Below are 17,155 nucleotides of genomic sequence, written 5' to 3'. Positions count from 1 at the left end.
ACCTTTTGTCTGCTCAACTAGCAGGATAAGATTTTCTGTGGGCACAACACACACACTGAAGTTAAATTGCAGCTTCATAAACTATTCACTTAAAAAGATTATGTGAAGAGAGAAAAAGTGTGCTGGTAAAAAAAACATCAACACTTAAAGCTAGCTGTTAAAATTCAACTGTGTCAATTTGTGATATGATGGTGACAAAAGTGGAAACATGTTTGATGATTAAAATCATGTCTAACAAAAAGTCTAAGCAAACAAGTACTTAAGTGTTAAGGCATTTTCTAAGGTCAACGGAAAGTCTTGAAGAGGTTCCTTTGTTTTCTCGAAAACTACTGCGATATTCAAAGTGGAAGTGAACAACTACCAGAGGTTTTGCTTCCATGAACAAATACTGCATTTCCCTGGACTTGTGGAAAATATCTGTACGTCTTGTTTTTAAGTTCATTTAAAATAACTTTATTGACACACCTTTTCCATACAAACATAACATCTAAACAGAAGTGGAAAATGTTTACATGAACCTCTACACAATTCCTCCAAGGAAAATAATGACATAATGGCCATATGCGTTTTCATGACGAATGGGGGAGTACAATTAGGAGCCTCATTTCAAACTATCAGGTAAACAACACATGTTGTAATTTTACAATCATAAAAATGAGATATTGTGATATCAGGAAAAAAACTGGTAAAATAATGTTCAAATTTACAGGTTATCTATTGGAATTATTAGTAATGTTTTGAGAGGAGGGAATACTTCTGATGTAGTAAAGTCCTATGAAAAACTTTGGGGACCCCTGATCATTTACAAGATTTTCCTTGATAAATCATTGGTTGTTCCGATCACAATTTCAGTTGACTATATTGTATAGGAGACAAACCGTGACATTTGAGAAGTGAGATGAAGTTTTTAAATTTAAAGTAAGTATGTAATATTTCCAAAAGTAGTCAGGTGCATACATTTGGTTACTTGTGTGACATTGATTTGAGTACCTTTAACACAAAATATTAGCACAAAGATGTGTTTGGGAAGCACATTGATCAACACGCATAGGTGAAGTAACTCATGTGACTGGGTATTTAAGGTGGCTAGTCCCAATTTTTTCTCCCCTTAGCGACATTTCTGATGTTACATATAGGATCCTTTTGTCAGTTTTCTACTGTGAGAAACATAGTGAGGAAATGGAAACTCAAAAGTTCTAGTTAACGGCTAGAGTATCAGGGAAAGAACATTCATTCCCAGATAAAGCTGAAACAGAATATGGTGAAAACAGTCAAACCCAACCCAAAGATCAGCTACTGCAGATGGTCTTAGTGTGCGCCATTAACATATTCAGCATACTCTAGAAAAGGTCAGGCAGCAGAAGCACGTTTAGTCAAGCTAGCTTAATTTAGGAATAAATTGTTATGGACTGATGAAACTAAGTTATTTGGACATACGGTGGACAGACTGTTAATACAATCACCACTTAAACATGAGAATTTTTCAGAATGTTTTTTTTAATAAAAACAATACAGCTCAAAAGCAGTCCCAGAGGCTACCACTAGAGAGCACTAATTGCTCCGTGACTGTAGCATTAGCCCGTCCAGTTTGCACATCCAAACTACTACAGGCACACACAAAAAAATGTGCTTTAAATGATGTGTATGTACGTACATCTAGAATTACTGTACACTTAAGATTATGGTTACCGTAGTGGTTACATATCAAAAGCCTCAAGCTCTCATACCAGTCAACCACCGCCAATTGCTCCCCCTTATTGATTGTGAATCCTCTTATAAGGCCATTATAGACCTTACTAACAGATAGCGGCACCTACTCAAAGCAAGACTTGACTATGTAGAATTCTACGACAATATTATCAATCCACGATGACATGGTCATCTGCTACTAGTGACTAAGAAGATCCAGATTAGAGCCTAAATGTGTATTAAAAAATATACTGTAAAAATAATTTGTCATACAGGGTACACAATTTGAACTGATCACAATAAGAATTAAAAAAAAAGGGGACACGGGGACTCCTCCTTGCTGGATAATTAGACAAGACAACAATCCTAAACACCGCTCAAAATATGACACTTTCGCAGAAAAACGTGTACAACGTTCACAAATGCCCGTTTTAGTCCCCAGACATCAATTTTTTGAAAATCTAGTGTGATTTAAAGGGTAATGCCCACGTTCTGAAACTGTCAAACCTGACTATACTGGAGATGCTATGTAAAGAATGTCCAATCACATTCATTTGTATAGCCCTAAATCACAAAATGTCTCAAAGGTCACAATTATGCACCCCCTATCTAAAACCTGAATGCAAAGGAAAAACTCAAACGTCTCAGCAATCGGAAAGTAGGAAACCTTAAGAAGGGGCCACACAAGAGGGGATTCCCCAAAATGCTCAAGAATACCTTCAACGAGAATCCAAACCCTCCTCGGAAGCTATCAGGTGCATTTACATGATTTTATTTCTTCAAAAGTAGGATCTACTAATTATTGATGTTTTTATTTTAGGTTTGTTTAAGTAATTATTGCACTGTCTTTAAGTCGTGTGAAAATTATTTTACTTCCCAAATGTAATTGTGTTTGTCTGCAATAGGATATATTTAACAGAACTTGCCGATCTGAACAATCAATGACTTATAAAAGGAAACTTTTGAAAATGATCTGTTGTGCCCAAAATTTACATACCACTAAATCTAGCACGGGTAAACAATTCCAAATAGTTATTTTGAGTATCACATATCCCTAGTTTTAGGCAGGCCAAATTCCTCCAGAATAGCAGAGCCCTACTATAGTCTGGAGTCACCCAAACCTCACAGGAAATCTAAACAATATTAATTTGAAAGGTAAACAAACAAACAAAAACGCTTATGCAAAACGTGTTACATAAACAAAAATATATTTTTCTGTCACTGAATTTTATGTACATTTTTAACATGCTTTTTCAGATGTCCAGACTGCGTGAAGTTTTTAGGGCAATGGGGGCAAGAATGTGGTTTCTCTCCCGTATGGATGTACTTGTGTCTTTTCAGGTTGTTCTGGTCCAAAAATCCTTTACCGCAATATGGGCACCAGTGTCTTTTCTCACCCCGGTGCCACCTCAGATGCGAGTTGAGTTCAGCGCTCCTCGCAAACCTTCTTTCGCATAAGGGGCAGGGAAACGGTCTCTCCCCTGTATGGACCCGTATGTGGGTCTCCACATCTCGCTGAGTGAAGAACGCCTTGTTGCACACTTGGCAGATATAGGGCTTGATTCTCCCATGGACCATCTCGACGTGTTTTTTGAGGCCAAAACCGTAGACAAAGCCCTTGCCACACTCCTGGCAAATGTGCATCCTGCCGTTGCGGTGCACTCTTATATGCCGTCTCAGACCTCTTGCATCGGGAAAACTCTTGGCGCAGACTGAGCATGAGAACGGTCTTGTTCCGGTATGAAGTCTGAGATGACTGGCAAGGGCTGTGCTGCTGCTGAGAACACGACCGCATTCCCTGCACTTGTTCTTACGCGACACTATACCTTCACCGGGTTGAAGCTTTGGGGGTGGCTTGACGTCGTCCCTCGATCGAAGTTTGGAAGCAACAAGCGCAGTTTGAGATTTACGTTCGTTTTTTGTTTTCTCACCAGAATCACTTGTAATTGACTGCTTGGCTTTCTTTGTTTGAGTTTTTCCGCTGTTTGATTCGGGGTTAGATTTTTTTGAGGACTTCTTTGCAGGCTCATTTTCTTGATTTAATCTCGAGTTCTTAGTAGCGGTTTGTGCAATTTTACATGTACTGGCACCAGTTTTAAGCAATTTTGATGACACACCCCTTGTAGAGGTTTTCTCTACAGAAATGTTGCACGTCCAGGTGGATTCATTGTTAGACGTTTTAGATCCGGACTCTGGACTGAAGGTGGGTAATGGGAATGTTTGAGGGCTAACATCTCTATTTATGTTTATTGCTGAGGAACAAGAGGACTTGTCTTGAGGACTATCCAAATGTGTTTTTATAAAATGATTTAATGTGTTAATTCTTCGCGGTAGGTATTGAGTATTAATAGCAGAAGGGGTAGCATTCGGTTCATACTTCCATAGACAAATATTTGAGGCTTTAGCTAAGTTGGAACGACCCTGACCTTTATTTATGCTCGTCTTTCCAGTTAACACAGCAGGGCTTGCCATTTTTGTAACGCAGACTTTAGCATTTTTGAAACCCGAATTAGGACTCTTTTTACAATCTTCCATTTTTTCAGATATAGCCTTACTGATTTGTGAGTCGGGGATCTTGTGACTTAATGGGGATGACTTTGTCTCTGGCATGCCATTTGTATTAGTGGTTGAACTAGACGTTAGAACTACAGGAGACACAACTGGTTTGCTTGCACTTTCTTTAGCTGTTAGAGACTTTTTACATTTTATAGCAACATGTTCAATAGCATTGCCTTGTTTTACACCGCCTGATTTTGACGCATGCTTTGCTGCGCTTCCATGGGTGATGTTTATCTTAGTATGAGGCTCAGGGGCATGAACTGAAGACCTGTCTGTAATATTTTGTAGCGATATCCTACGCAAACGTACAACTGCTTTTCGTGACCTAGCAGAAACGGCCTCATTTAGAGTACTATTTTCCGTGTCATTGATAGTTCTACTAGTTTGCTGACGCAAAGCATTGTCAGTAACAGGAATTTTGACAGACTTCTGTTCAGTTCTACTAGAAGTTTCCAGTTTGGGTTTTTTGGATCTTTCAGGATTATCGGGTTCTTCGTCTGGTTTTGTTCTTTTGGGTCGTGAATGCATTTTGAGGTGGGTTCCAAGAAGGGCAATGATTGACTTATTGTGCAACTTTCTCCTGCCTCCTGTGCTGGTCTGTTTGTCACTTAAGGTGTGACCACTTTTGGACTTTTTTGTCGATATCTGAAAGAAAAGACAGCTTTTAATAAAGGGTTTGTAAGTTAAATTAACACAATGCCAGATGTATTTCTGTTGTGGGTTTCTTTAAAACTAGGTTTGTAAAATTACCTTTTCAAATGTTTGAATCCCAGGTGACACTGCCAACTCATCAAGGTTCTGAGTTTCAGTCGGTTTTACAGGAGATCCAGGTAAGTCCTTGATGATGGGGGCGAGCTGTACAGGATGCGTATCATTTCCATTCGGTGGAACTAAATCACACTTCAGAGTATGTTGGTCAGGTTCAGGTACTTTGTCAGACTCAACCATGTCAGACTTGATTTTGTTTCTCTCCAAAACTGATGCAGGACCAAAGGGATGCATACAAGGAGACACAGCAGCAGATGGTGCCTCTCCAGGTTCAGATACTTTGTCAGATTTAACCTCGTCAGATTCCATTTTGTTTTTCTCCAAAACTGATGCAGAACCAGAGGAATGCGTACAAGGAGACACAGCAGTAACTGGTGCCTCTCCTAGAGTAGAGCAGGGTGATAATTCATTGTTGGTTTTTGAAGACACATTTATAGTCGCCGGGACCGAAATTTTTGGATGCAAGCTCGTTGTTAGCACAGCGACCTCTGGTGGACAGGCTTTTGATTCTGATGTCTTCTCATAGATTAAAGATGAGACACCACAAAGTCGTACAGGTCCAGATTCACTTTGATGACCAAATGGTTGTGAATCTAAATGTGATGCTGGGTTTGGAAGCTTTTTCAGTCTGATTAGTTGGACTATTGGAGACTTTTTCGGCGTACTCTCAGTTGATGTCGCTGCTTGTTCTCCAGGAGTTACTTCTAAAGGTACACAAATGTTCATCTCCTTTGATGGGGAGTCTAAACGCGAAGCCATCAATGGGTAGTCAGTCGAGCTCTCAGTTGTCGAGACTATTTCTTCCCTAGGACTTACTTCTATGTCTCCACAAATATTCATGTGCTGTGATGGACATTCAAGTTGTGGAGAGAATACCGGGCGGTTTATCGGGACCAGCATGGACAATAATGCGTTCATTTCCTGAGGAGGTCTTTCTAACGTACAATCGTTCATCTTTTGTGACAAACATTCTTGTTGCGGAGACAGCAATAAATGGGTAATTGGTACACTCTTAGTTGACAATTCCAATTTGTGTTCATTAGGAGTTACTTCTAAATCTTCACAAATCGTTATCTGCCGGGAAGAAATATCTGATTGCGGACCCGACAAACATTCTTGCTGCGGGGACGACAATGGACAATTAATATCGACGCGCTCACTTGATAATGACGTGGCAGGTTTCCCAGGAGTAACTTTTGCGATTTCCTCAATTGTTACACCCTTTGTTGACAATGGTGCAGCTTTTTCCTCTGGATTGATTTCATACTGTATATAAAATGTCGCGTCTTGTGATGAATGTAGCAGTTTTGGGGGTAATAAAGTGGCTAAAGTAAGTTGTGTCTGTTCGGTAGGCACAGGTACTTCCTTTTTATCTGAAGCTACCTGAGCAATCACGTTTGTGTGCTGAGACGATGACGTGGTCACAATGCCACCAAGTGAACTCTGCGACTTAGACGCTAGTCGTTGGCCAACAATAACATCCAGCGCTCTACGAATAATTATTTTGACCTTTTTATTTGAGGTTTGTTCTGCTGTACTGACTGTTGAGCCAGACACAACTACGGGATCAGCTTTTGTGGGGTTAGCATTTTTCCTTCGAGAGACTGTTGACAGGGAAGAAGCTAGAGGTGTTAAGTTTTTCTGAGCAACTGTCGGTGATGCAGGTGAGCTTGGCTTTGGGTCGAGTCGAGCACTTGTACGTTTAAGACGAATCAACGGCAAATTGGAAAGGCTGGAGACTTTTTGGGGGACAGGATCCGGGACAATATTTGTCTTTGATGGGGGTGCCAATTTACACTGCGCTTGAGGAACACACTGTTGACGTCCATTACTCGTTGTAGCAATTAATGATGACGCAGATGCCACTTCAGAAGAACCAACACTGCATTCTTGTTGCCGTTTTGTAGGAAGGGATTGAGTATTACTGGATTCTTCTGAATCAGTGACAATAAGTTTATTATTAGTTGATCCTTCTTGAGTGACTCTGCAACTTATTTTTGCGGTTGTTGATGATTGTGATGTTCGAATAGGTAACGGAGACTGGACCAAAGATGGTGAGATAACGCTGGATGTTGTTGTGCAGTCTTGGGTGTTCTGATTTTTCTGCAGGGAAGTCTTAATTGTCGACTTCTTCCCTTTGCCACTTTTTATAGCGATTGTTGACTGTGATGCTGGAGTGGGTAATGGAGACTGGACCAAAGACGGTAAGTTATTGCTGCAAGTTGTACTACAGTTTTGGGTTATCGACTTATGCGGCGGAGGAGTCCGAATTATTGACTGATCCATTGCTTCAATGAGTAACATTGCATCTTGCACCATTACAGAGCCGCTCCGCGTTGCAAGCAATCGGGGCCGTGCTGGTGGTAATGGAGCTTTCAGGTGGGAAGGTGGATTCTTCATGTAATCATGTGTTGATAAAGATTGATCTAGATTATAATCAGGGTCCTTGTTATCAACTGTAGGAATTGGGCTCAAATCTTTTACCTGTTCAATAGATTGATTTTTTGTCTCAAGTAAATTGGGATCTTCTTCCAAAGAGGTTTGAACTACAGTTACCCCAATGCCCAAGTTTTCTTGGAGCTCTTCCATTGAACATCTCTCGATAATCCCAAGACCCGTGGTTACATTTCCAACATTGGCAGATTGAGGCGGATCTGAGAAAAGTAAACGAAAAATGCAAAAGAGTCTAGAAACAATGGTGTAACAGTGAACTTTTCAGGTATAATGGTAAAGCTGTTTAATATATTCAATGTGTCTTATTTTCTTACCTGTAGCTGTGTTCAATGTGTTTTTTACAACAAGAGTTGGTTCTGATTCCTTTAAAATAGAATAAAAAGATAAAACAATGTTATTACAACAAAGTTAAAGAGAAAAGTAAAAATGATGTTTTGTTGAGACACTTTGCTTTTTGATTTGCAACAAGACTTTGAAAAAAAAAAAACACTTGACAGAAGTGTTGCATCAATTGCTCAAATAATCATCATTCAAGCATATGAACAAATTATACTTTGGTTACCTCAGCATTTGAATTTCCCTGGTTATGAGCATCAGCATTGTTCTTGTTTAAGACGGTACAAATCATTTTTTCATCATTGCATTCTTGTCCTTGCTCAATGCTTTGCACCACTTTTTGCTTCATAAGCAGAAGATGGCAAGGGATGAGGTCTGAAAAAGTTGAAAAAAGAAGTCAAATCAAATTTCTGATATGCATGTATGATTCAGCATCATGTGTCAATCAGTATGAATTAGGCATTAGCTGATATTGAGATTGTTATTCTTCTGAACATCCTACTAAATCATTGCACATCAAGAGAAAAACAGAACTCCAACTTAGCACTATTTTACTTACAGTGTACAGCCAACTAGTTTTCCTTTATAATATATCTACCATTTATTAAACCATTTGCCTTGAGAGGAACATTAGTATTCTATGAAATATTGTGCTCTCAGGATACAGTAATGATTGAATCAGCTATGACTGGAAATTTGAATGAAACATTTGTTAAATGACTGGCATGGGCGGCAACTTTTAAGTAGTCATCTTTAAAGAGTGCAGTTACTTATGTCTATCGTACAGTCTTTAAAATCTAATGGTTTATGGCAACTTCCCAATGCAACACAGTATTTGTCTAGTAAATTGCACCCTTCATTGAGGATTGACTGGGATTTCGGGACAAAGCTGTGCTGTTTAAATTTGCATAGAATAATGATTTCTTTTTCGGATTTATTTTTATCACAAATTTGTTTTTGTTTTTTTACACTCCTCCTTATCGTGGTGGAGGAGTTTGTGTGTCCCAATGATCCTAGGAGTTATGTTGTCGGGGGCTTTAAGCCCCTGGTAGGGTCACCCATGGCAAACAGGTTCTAGGTGAGTGGCCAGACAAAACGCAGATCAGAAGACCTCTATGAAGAATAAAAACTTTGGTCCGCAATTTCCCTCGCCTGGATGTGGGTTACCGGAGCCCCCCTTCTGGAGCCAGGCCTGGAGGTGGGGTCCGCTGGCGAACGCCTGGTGGCCGGGCCTTTACTCACGAGGTCCGGCCGGGCACAACCTGAAGGGACGACATGGGTCCCGCTTCCCATGGGCTCACCACCTGTAGGAGGGGCCAAAGGGGTCGGGTGCGTAGAGAGCTGGGTAGCGGCCAAGGGAGGGGTCCTTGACGCGACGAGCCCCGGCTACAGAATATGGCTTTTGGGACATGCAATGTGACCTCTCTGGCAGGGAAGGAGCCAGAGTTGGTGTGTGAGGTTGAAAAGTTCCGACTAGTTGTAGTCGGACTCACCTCCACGCACGGCTTGGGCTCTGGTACCAGTCCTCTCGGGAGGGGTTGGACTCTCTTCCACTCTGGACTTGCCTGTGGTGAGAGGCGCAGAGCCGGTGTGGGCATGTTTGTTGCTCCACAGCTCAGTGCCTGCACGTTGGGGTTCACCCCGGTAGACGAGAGGGTAGTCTCCCTCCGCCTTCGGGTGGGGGGACGGGTCCTGACTGTTGTTTGAACTTATGCACCAAATAGCAGTTCGGAGTACCCACCCATCTTGGAGTCCTTGGAGGGTGTGCTTGAGAGCGCGCCCCCTGGGGACTCCCTTGTACTGCTGGGAGACCTCAACGCTCACGGGCAATGACAGTGAGACCTGGAGGGGCGTGATTGGGAAGAACCGTTATTGGACTTCTGTGCCCGTCATGGTTTGCCCATAACGAACACCATGTTCGGACATAAGGGTGTCCATATGTGCACTTGGCACCAGGACACCCTAAGCCGTAGTTTGATGATCGACTTTGTCGTCGTTTCGTCAGACCTGCAGCCGCATCTTCTGCACCCTCGGGTGAAGAGAGGGGTGAAGCTGTCAACTGATCACCGCCTGGTGGGGAGTTGGCGCCGATGGTGGAGGAAGATGCCGGTCCAACCCAGTCCAAGCGTGTTATGAGGACCTGTTGGGAACGGCTAGCAGAATCTCCTGTCAGAAGAAGTTTCAAGTCACACCTCCGGCAGAACTTTGCCCATGTCCCGAAGGAGGCGGGGGACATTGAGTCCGAGTGGAACATGTTCCGCGCCTCCATTGTCGAAGCAGCTGATCGGAGCTGTGGCCGTAAGGTAGTCGGTGCCTGCCGCAGCGTCAACCCTCAAACCCGTTGGTGGTCACTGGCGGTGAGGGATGCCGTCAAGCTGAAGAAAGAGTCTTATCAGGCCTTCCTGGCCTGTGGGACTCTGGAAGCAGCTGGCAGGTATCGGCTGGCCAAGCGGAATGCGGCTTTGGCGGTTGCCGAGGCAAAAACTTGTTCATGGGAGGAGTTTGGCAGGGCCATGGAAGCAGACTTCCGAACGGCTTCGAGGAAATTCTGGTCCACCATTCGGAGTCTTAGGGGGGAAGCGGTGTGCCATTGACACTGTGTATAGTGGCGATGGGGCGCTGCTGACCTCGACCCAGGACGTTGTGAATCGGTGGGCGGAGTACTCGAAGACCTCCTCAATCCCACCGACACGTCTTCCTCTGGGGAAGCAGAGCCAGAGGACTCTGAGTTGGGCTCTCGTATCTCTGGGGTTGAAGTCGCCGAGGTGGTCAAAAAACCCCTCGGTAGCAGGGCCCCAGGGGTTGATGAGACCCGCCCGGAGTTCATTAAGGCTCTTCTGGGTGTTGAGGGCGTGTCATGTTTGACACGCCACTGCAACATCGCGTGTACATTGGGGACAGTGCCTCTGGACTGGCAGACTGGGTTGGTGGTTCCCCTCTTTAAGAAGGGGGACTGCAGAGCGTGTTCCAACTACAGGGGAATCACACTTCTTAGCCTCCCAGGTAAGTCCTATTCAGGGGTACTGGAGAGGATGGTCCGCCAGGAAGTCGAATCTCGGATTCAGGAGGAACAGTGTGGTTTTCGTCCCGGCCAGCTCTATGCCCTCTGCAGGGTCCTTGAGGGTGCATGGGAGTTTGCCTATCCAGTCTACATGTGTTTTGTGAACTTGGAGAAGGCATTCGACCATGTTCCTCGGGAGGCCCTTTGGGGGGTGCTTCGGGAGTATGGGGTACCGCAGTCTTATTCTGGCAGTGCGGATCGGTGCAGCGTCTGCCGTCATTCGGACCCTGTACCGGTCCGTCTTGGTGAAGAGGGAGTCGAGCCGAAAGGCAAAGCTCTCGATCTAACGGTCGATCTACGTCCCTACCCTCACCTGTGGTCATGAACTTTGGGTTATGACAAAAAGAACACAATACCAGATACAAGTGGCCGAAATGAGTTTCCTTCGCAGGGTGTCTGGGTTTTGCCTTAGAGATAAGGTGAGAAGCTCAGTCATCAGGGAGGGACTCTGTAGAGCCACTGGTCCTCCGCATTGAGAGGAGCCAGATGAGGTGGCTCAGGCATCTGATAAGGATGACTCCTGGACACCTCCCTCTGTAGGCGTTCCGGGCATGTCCCACCAGCAGGATGCCCCGGGGCGACCCAGGAGACGCTGGACAGACTGTCTTTCGTCTGGCCTGGGAACGCCTCGGGATCCCGTCGGATGAGTTGGAGGAGGTGGCTGGGGATAGGGACGTGTTTACGGGTAAATGTGTTTACAATAGCATACAAAACTTGCATTTAATGCTAATATGAAGTGATAATTATCTGCATTTATAGAAAATGTTGCCATTATTAACAACAAATTCTTTGCACTGAGCTTGTGTGAGGTTGACAGGTTCCAAACATATAAAAGTCGGACTCAACTCCACACATAGTTTGGGCTCTGGGACCAGTCCTACCGAAAGGGGTCAGACCCTCCCGCTAAGAAATTCCCCGCGGTGAGAGGCGCAGTACTGGTGTGGACCAAATGATTATTGCCTCCATGGCCCTGAGCCTGTAAGGTTGGGTTTACACCGATAAATGAGAGGGGTAGTCTCCCTCTGCCTTCTGGTGAAGGGACAGATCCTGACTACTGTTTTTGCTTATGCACCAAACAGCGGTTCAGAGTACCGACCCTTCTTGGAATCCTTGAAGGTTTTGCTTGAGAGCACAGACTAACTCGCAATGCTAAGGTACTTTAACCTACAGGTAAGGCAACGACATCTAGGGGATGTGATTGGGTCGGCCGATCCACCTAATCTAAACTCCTGTGGTGTATAGTCATTGGACTTCTGTTATATTCACGGCTTGTCAAAAATGAAAACCCTATTCGAACACAAGGGTGTCCACGTGTGCACTTTGTACCAAGACACCCTAGGTCAAAGTTGATGGATAGACTTTACAGTCATCTCATTGGACTTGTGCCCGCTTGTTTTGGACAAGCGGGTGAAAAAGGGAGCAGAAATGTCAACTGATCACCAACTGGTGTTGAGTTGGTTAGGATGGTGGGAGAAGATACCAGTCAGGCCCAATGTACTGTTAAGAATCAGACTGAAACTTAAATCAGAATCTCCTTTTAGAAAGAGTTTTGATTCCCACCTTCGGCAGAACATCACTAATGTCCTGGGGACGGCAAGGGACAATAAGTCCTAGTGGACCATGTTCTTTGCCTCCATCATCCAGGGGGCTGATCAGGGCTGTGGCTGTAAAGTAGTGGGTGTCTGCTGTGGCAGCAACCCTCAATTGTCAGTGGTCACCCCCAGCGAAGATATGCTGACAAGCTGAAGAAGGGGTTTGAAAGGTGTTGGTTGCCCAATCAGAGTGCGGCCTCTCTAGTCACTGAGGCTATTGGTGAGGCTATTGAAGGGGACTCCTGGACAGCTTAAAATAAATTATGGTCCACCACTCGGCGTGCAGCTGAAATTGACCTGGGACACGGTGGACATAGTACTTCGAAAAAAACCCAAATTCCCCCAACACATCCTCCTTTAAGGAATTAGAGCCTGGGGACTCCAGGGTTGGCTCTCATATCCCTGGGGTTGAAGTCAGTGAGGTGGATAAAAAGCTGCTCTGTGTTAAGGACCCAGGAGTGAAAAAGACCTGTTTGGAGTTCATTAAGTTTCTGGCTATTGTGGGCGTCAAGTTTGAGACTTGGGTGGCGGCCCCCCTTACTTAGAAGGGGGACCATAGAGTGTGTTCCAAATACAGGGGAATCACACTTCTAAGCCTCCGTGGTAAGGTCTTTTCGGGGAACTGTAGAAGGAGGCCAATAAGGAAGTCAAATCTCGTGTTCAGGAGGAGCATTGTAGAGTTGGTCTGAGAAGTGGAACAGTGGACTAGCTTCATACCCTCTGCAAGGATTTGAGGGTAGATGGGAGTTCAATCCAGTCCATATGTGTTCTGTGGACCTGGAGAAGGCCTTCAACTGTGTTCCTCTAAGTGCCAGTTTGGTTGGCACTGCCGGCAGTAAAACTTATTTGTTTCCAGTGGGAGTTGGACTTTGTTAAGGCTTGGGAAGTCTTCCCTGCTGAGACTGCTGCTCGCGCGACCCAACGCAGGATAAGCGGAGGCTAATGGAATGATAAATACAATATGTGCAAATGTCATCCTTAAATATCACAAATGCACCTAAGAAATTCAGTTGAACAGATACGAAAATTAATTGTACAATGAATCAGTTTCTCTTAATTTCAAGTTGTCTAGCACAGTGGCGTCCCTGAAAACCGGTCTAGGGCAAGTCACATGATCTTGAGAGGAAACTGTGTTAAACAGCATCAATCACCCTACGAAGATGAATATAAACTATTGAGGGGTTTAACCTATGTCACTGGACGCAGATGCATGGTGAGGATGGTGCTACGGAAGCAAAATAGTCAACAAACATCTACTGGAAATCATGAAGTTTTGACCGATGACTGATGACGAAACGACAAAAAAGCTCGATAATGTCAACCACAGATGCTATGGCATTGAGAGGACTCAGACGACTGACAAAAAGTACGGGATTTTGAGCACTGGCATCTGATCAACCATGCGAGTGGATCTACACTTCACCCACTCATTATTGTCGTAACCATAGTCTGGATAATATCGCATCATAGAAACACTGCGATTTAGTGGCCAACTGCAGCATGTTATCAACATTGCCAAAGATCAGTAACAAATTGGGGACATCCACGCTTTGAAAGGGAAAAGTATCATTTATTCCATCTAGGTTCTAGATGTATGTTTTGAAAATTATTACTTTTACTGATTATGTAAAGGATTTGATGATCAAAGGTTTAAAGTAAAAAGTAATATTAACATTTAGGGTTAAATTTGAATATTGTAACATGCATGATGGAATTTGTCAATATGCCTTATATTTGAAAAATGATTTCATTATTATTCAATTATATGTCGGGGCGGACTGGGCTGAATGGTTAGTGTGTCCACAGTACAGGTCATGGGTTCAAATCCAGCTAACAGCCTTCCTATGAGGAGTTTGCATGTTCTCCCTGTGCCTGCTTAGGTTTTCTCCGGGCATCCTGTCCCCCCCACGCCGGTTATGCGTGAGTGCGTACGCTAGGGTGCGATGCTGAGCGGCGTACGGGTGTTTTAGCCCCTTATTATGCCTCCGAAGAAAGTCAGTGCAAGCAGCAAAGTTGCTACAGGTGAAAAAAAGAGAAGTAGTGCGTACAACTATTGCATTTGAGAAAGAAATAGCAAAATAAGAAGGAGGTGTGCGAGTGTCTGATCTTGCTAGGGAATACAGCATGGCTAGATCTACGATCAGTACGATACTAAAGAATAAGGAGGCTGTAAAATCCAGAGATGTGGCTAAGGGAGTGAGTGCTTTAAGCAGCAACGGCCGCAAGTTTTGGAAGAGGATGACATTTTTTGATGATTTTCTTCTCCACACCGTCCACCTGCGCCTTCTGCTGACCACCACAGAGGTAAGAAATCATATTTATTATTCTTTTCTTTATCCTTTTTTTAAATTTTTACACGTTCATGTGAACGTAATCTTCCGTACGAAAGATTCTGAACGTATGATTAGCTTTACGCTAAACATTCAAGGTAAACATTCAGGGTGTTGGAACGGAGTAAAACGATTTACATTATTTTCAATGGGAAAAAATGATTTCGGTAATCGGACGAATCGGTTTTCGAACAAGGTTCTGGAACGGATTATGGGCGAGAGCCGAGGTTCCCCTGTGTGTATATATATATATACATATATATATATATAATAATCCCCTTGCACACACTTGACCTAACCATGTGATGACACCATGACGGATGGTAGTGCCCGTAGTAAATGGTGAATGAGGCCAGTAAACGGTGGACAAATATAAAAACAACTATACTAGACAACACCATTTGCGATGGCTGGTCTAACGAATATTGTGCAACTGTCGGGTGAGGTGGCTCACTTTGTCGGAAAGCACAAATGGCGCCATTTAGGAAAACTGAGGATAGCATTAAAAATGCTAGCTACCGAGCAATACAGTCTTTTTCCTAACCACTTGCACATTTAACAAATGGTCCTGTTTGCCGAATTCACTCACATGATCTGTATCACTTATTTAGTAAATGGAGTTTCCCCATACACATGTGCTGATCGAAAAGCTTATGCTTACCAAGTCCTCTGTAGCTGGTACTGTGCTTCGTTTTGCAGACAAATGCATGGCGTAAAATGTTACCCCTCGCGCAAACGTTACTAAATTAACTACATTTTAGGGGAATGTATTAGACCAGCTTTATGAATAATGAAAAATAGTGTTTCATCTTTTTATACGAAGAAAACACATGATTCATAATGTGCATGACTAACTCGATCGTGTTCAAAGTAGCTCGCAAGCTGACAAAGTGTGACCATCGCCGCTCTCCATTGTTCTGTACGACATGGTAGCTTTTGATATACACAAATAAACTGGTTTGGCTTTTTATTAAAGAAAATAAAAGTTTAGTAGCGCATTTGCGGATGTATTACTCGAAAATACGACTGTTAGAGTTCACTAAACCGGAAGACTGTAAATGGCAGCATGGTTAAAGCTTTTTCTTAAAAACAACTAACTGACGATATAAGCAGACACTTTAAAATTTGGGAGGAAGAAAAGTAACTCACCGCATTGCACGGCTGAATCCTGGACCTTGGGGCGAACGTTTTGACCGCTCTCGGAGCTTTTGGCGTCGTGTATTTGACTGCATGTTGTTTTCAGGGCCTCGTTCTCCGTCTTTACCTTTGATAATTCCGCCTTGAGTTCGTCGACCAGCGTTTCAAAAAGTTTCGTCGTTTCTGCCACGGTACTTTTCACAAGGCCGTCCATAAAACAGGCGTATTTTGTTTGAAAATCGTCCGTAGACATGTTTGTTTTGTGATTTCGCGGCCTAAGTTGAGACAATCGGCTTCGAGCTGTTAGCTTGCTTCAAATATGGCGTGACAATTGTCCTCAACATGGCGGCAACTTGCGTCACTGCAACGTGGGCAAATTTGTTACGTCACAGTTGCGCTTATCTTTATTGGCCGCTAGGTGACGTGTTACCGTAATTTCCTAAATAAAGGAGTTATCATTTATTTAACGCTTTTCTATCACAAACAAACTTGGCATGAAACAGTCAAACAGCAACACAAAGTTATTGTTGATTTTTTGTTGTTCATATATTTGTATTAAATGTTCTCTTTCCCTGCGATACAGACAATTGAGGGGTGCAGACGACTTACATTGAACAGGTTGAAAATATAGGCGTCTCCATTTAAAAACAACGTGTACATGTGCCATTTCCCACCTAAACAACAGATTCACCCACACATTCACACAATCCAGAAAGCTAAATAACTATGATTAAGTTAATAGATAACACTATCTATCTACCTTGGTGATCTCCCTCAAGAGGGGTGACCGACAGCAAGACAAACATACAATAACAAATTAAATAAAAAAGTGAAAAAATAGCAAAAACAACACACACAAACAATTTTTGGACCATGTCCAACCCAAATGCCCAAACACCCAAACAAGATAGGCACCTCGGCACCCAAGTTGGTCATGCTTTCGTCCCTCCAGATGAAACGGGCACAGGAAAGCAGCCATGTCACTCGGGTCAGGGTGACACAACACACTCTTTTGTTCAACAGCAGGGCCCGACAGCTTTCACTGGTTTACCCCTGCCGCATCATACAGGTGCCCTGCCCATCCCTTAGAATGTGTCCAAACATCCCACTATCTTTTTACAACACCTTTCCACTCATTCCAACAAGAGCTCTAACGGTGGAAAGATAACACACATGAAGAAGATATAAATAATATATAAAGATATATATAAGAATATATAAAATATATA

At 43.4% G+C, this 17,155-nt stretch overlaps 1 protein-coding gene across 2 annotated transcripts; it reads right to left on the bottom strand.

Annotated features, from left to right (window-relative positions):
- Positions 1–432: 432 nt before the first annotated feature.
- LOC148367182 (uncharacterized) lies at positions 433–16,277 on the bottom strand. 2 transcript variants are annotated; one of them, XM_088334006.1, is made up of 6 exons: positions 15,939–16,277; positions 8,033–8,181; positions 7,785–7,833; positions 7,501–7,670; positions 4,999–7,410; positions 433–4,893 (listed from the first exon to the last, which is right to left on the bottom strand). In XM_088334006.1, exons 1-6 carry the CDS (start codon positions 16,177–16,179, stop codon positions 2,908–2,910), a joined length of 5,007 nt encoding a protein of 1,668 aa, XP_088190132.1. In that variant the 5' UTR covers positions 16,180–16,277; the 3' UTR covers positions 433–2,907. The 2 variants fall into 2 exon arrangements, with proteins under 2 accessions (XP_088190132.1, XP_088190131.1); XM_088334005.1 differs by having other exon boundaries at positions 4,999–7,670.
- Positions 16,278–17,155: the final 878 nt, after the last annotated feature.

This window comes from Urocampus carinirostris, chromosome 4, assembly GCF_059441175.1.
Source record: "Urocampus carinirostris isolate Australia breed hairy pipefish chromosome 4, RoL_Ucar_1.0, whole genome shotgun sequence".
Lineage (NCBI taxonomy): Eukaryota > Metazoa > Chordata > Actinopteri > Syngnathiformes > Syngnathidae > Urocampus > Urocampus carinirostris.
Note: the sequence above shows the minus strand (reverse complement) of the source record. Positions and strands in the feature narration are given on the sequence as shown.

Excerpts from the sequence above, each read along its gene's own strand:
- LOC148367182 (XM_088334005.1), bottom strand. The coding sequence starts at position 16,179 with ATGTCTACGGACGATTTTCAAACAAAATACGCCTGTTTTATGGACGGC. Across the intron at positions 8,182-15,938 it reads GGATTCAGCCGTGCAATGCG|ACCTCATCCCTTGCCATCTT; the intron begins GTGAGTTACTTT and ends CAACTTTTTCAG. Across the intron at positions 7,671-7,784 it reads CACATTGAACACAGCTACAG|ATCCGCCTCAATCTGCCAAT; the intron begins GTAAGAAAATAA and ends TACTTTTCTCAG.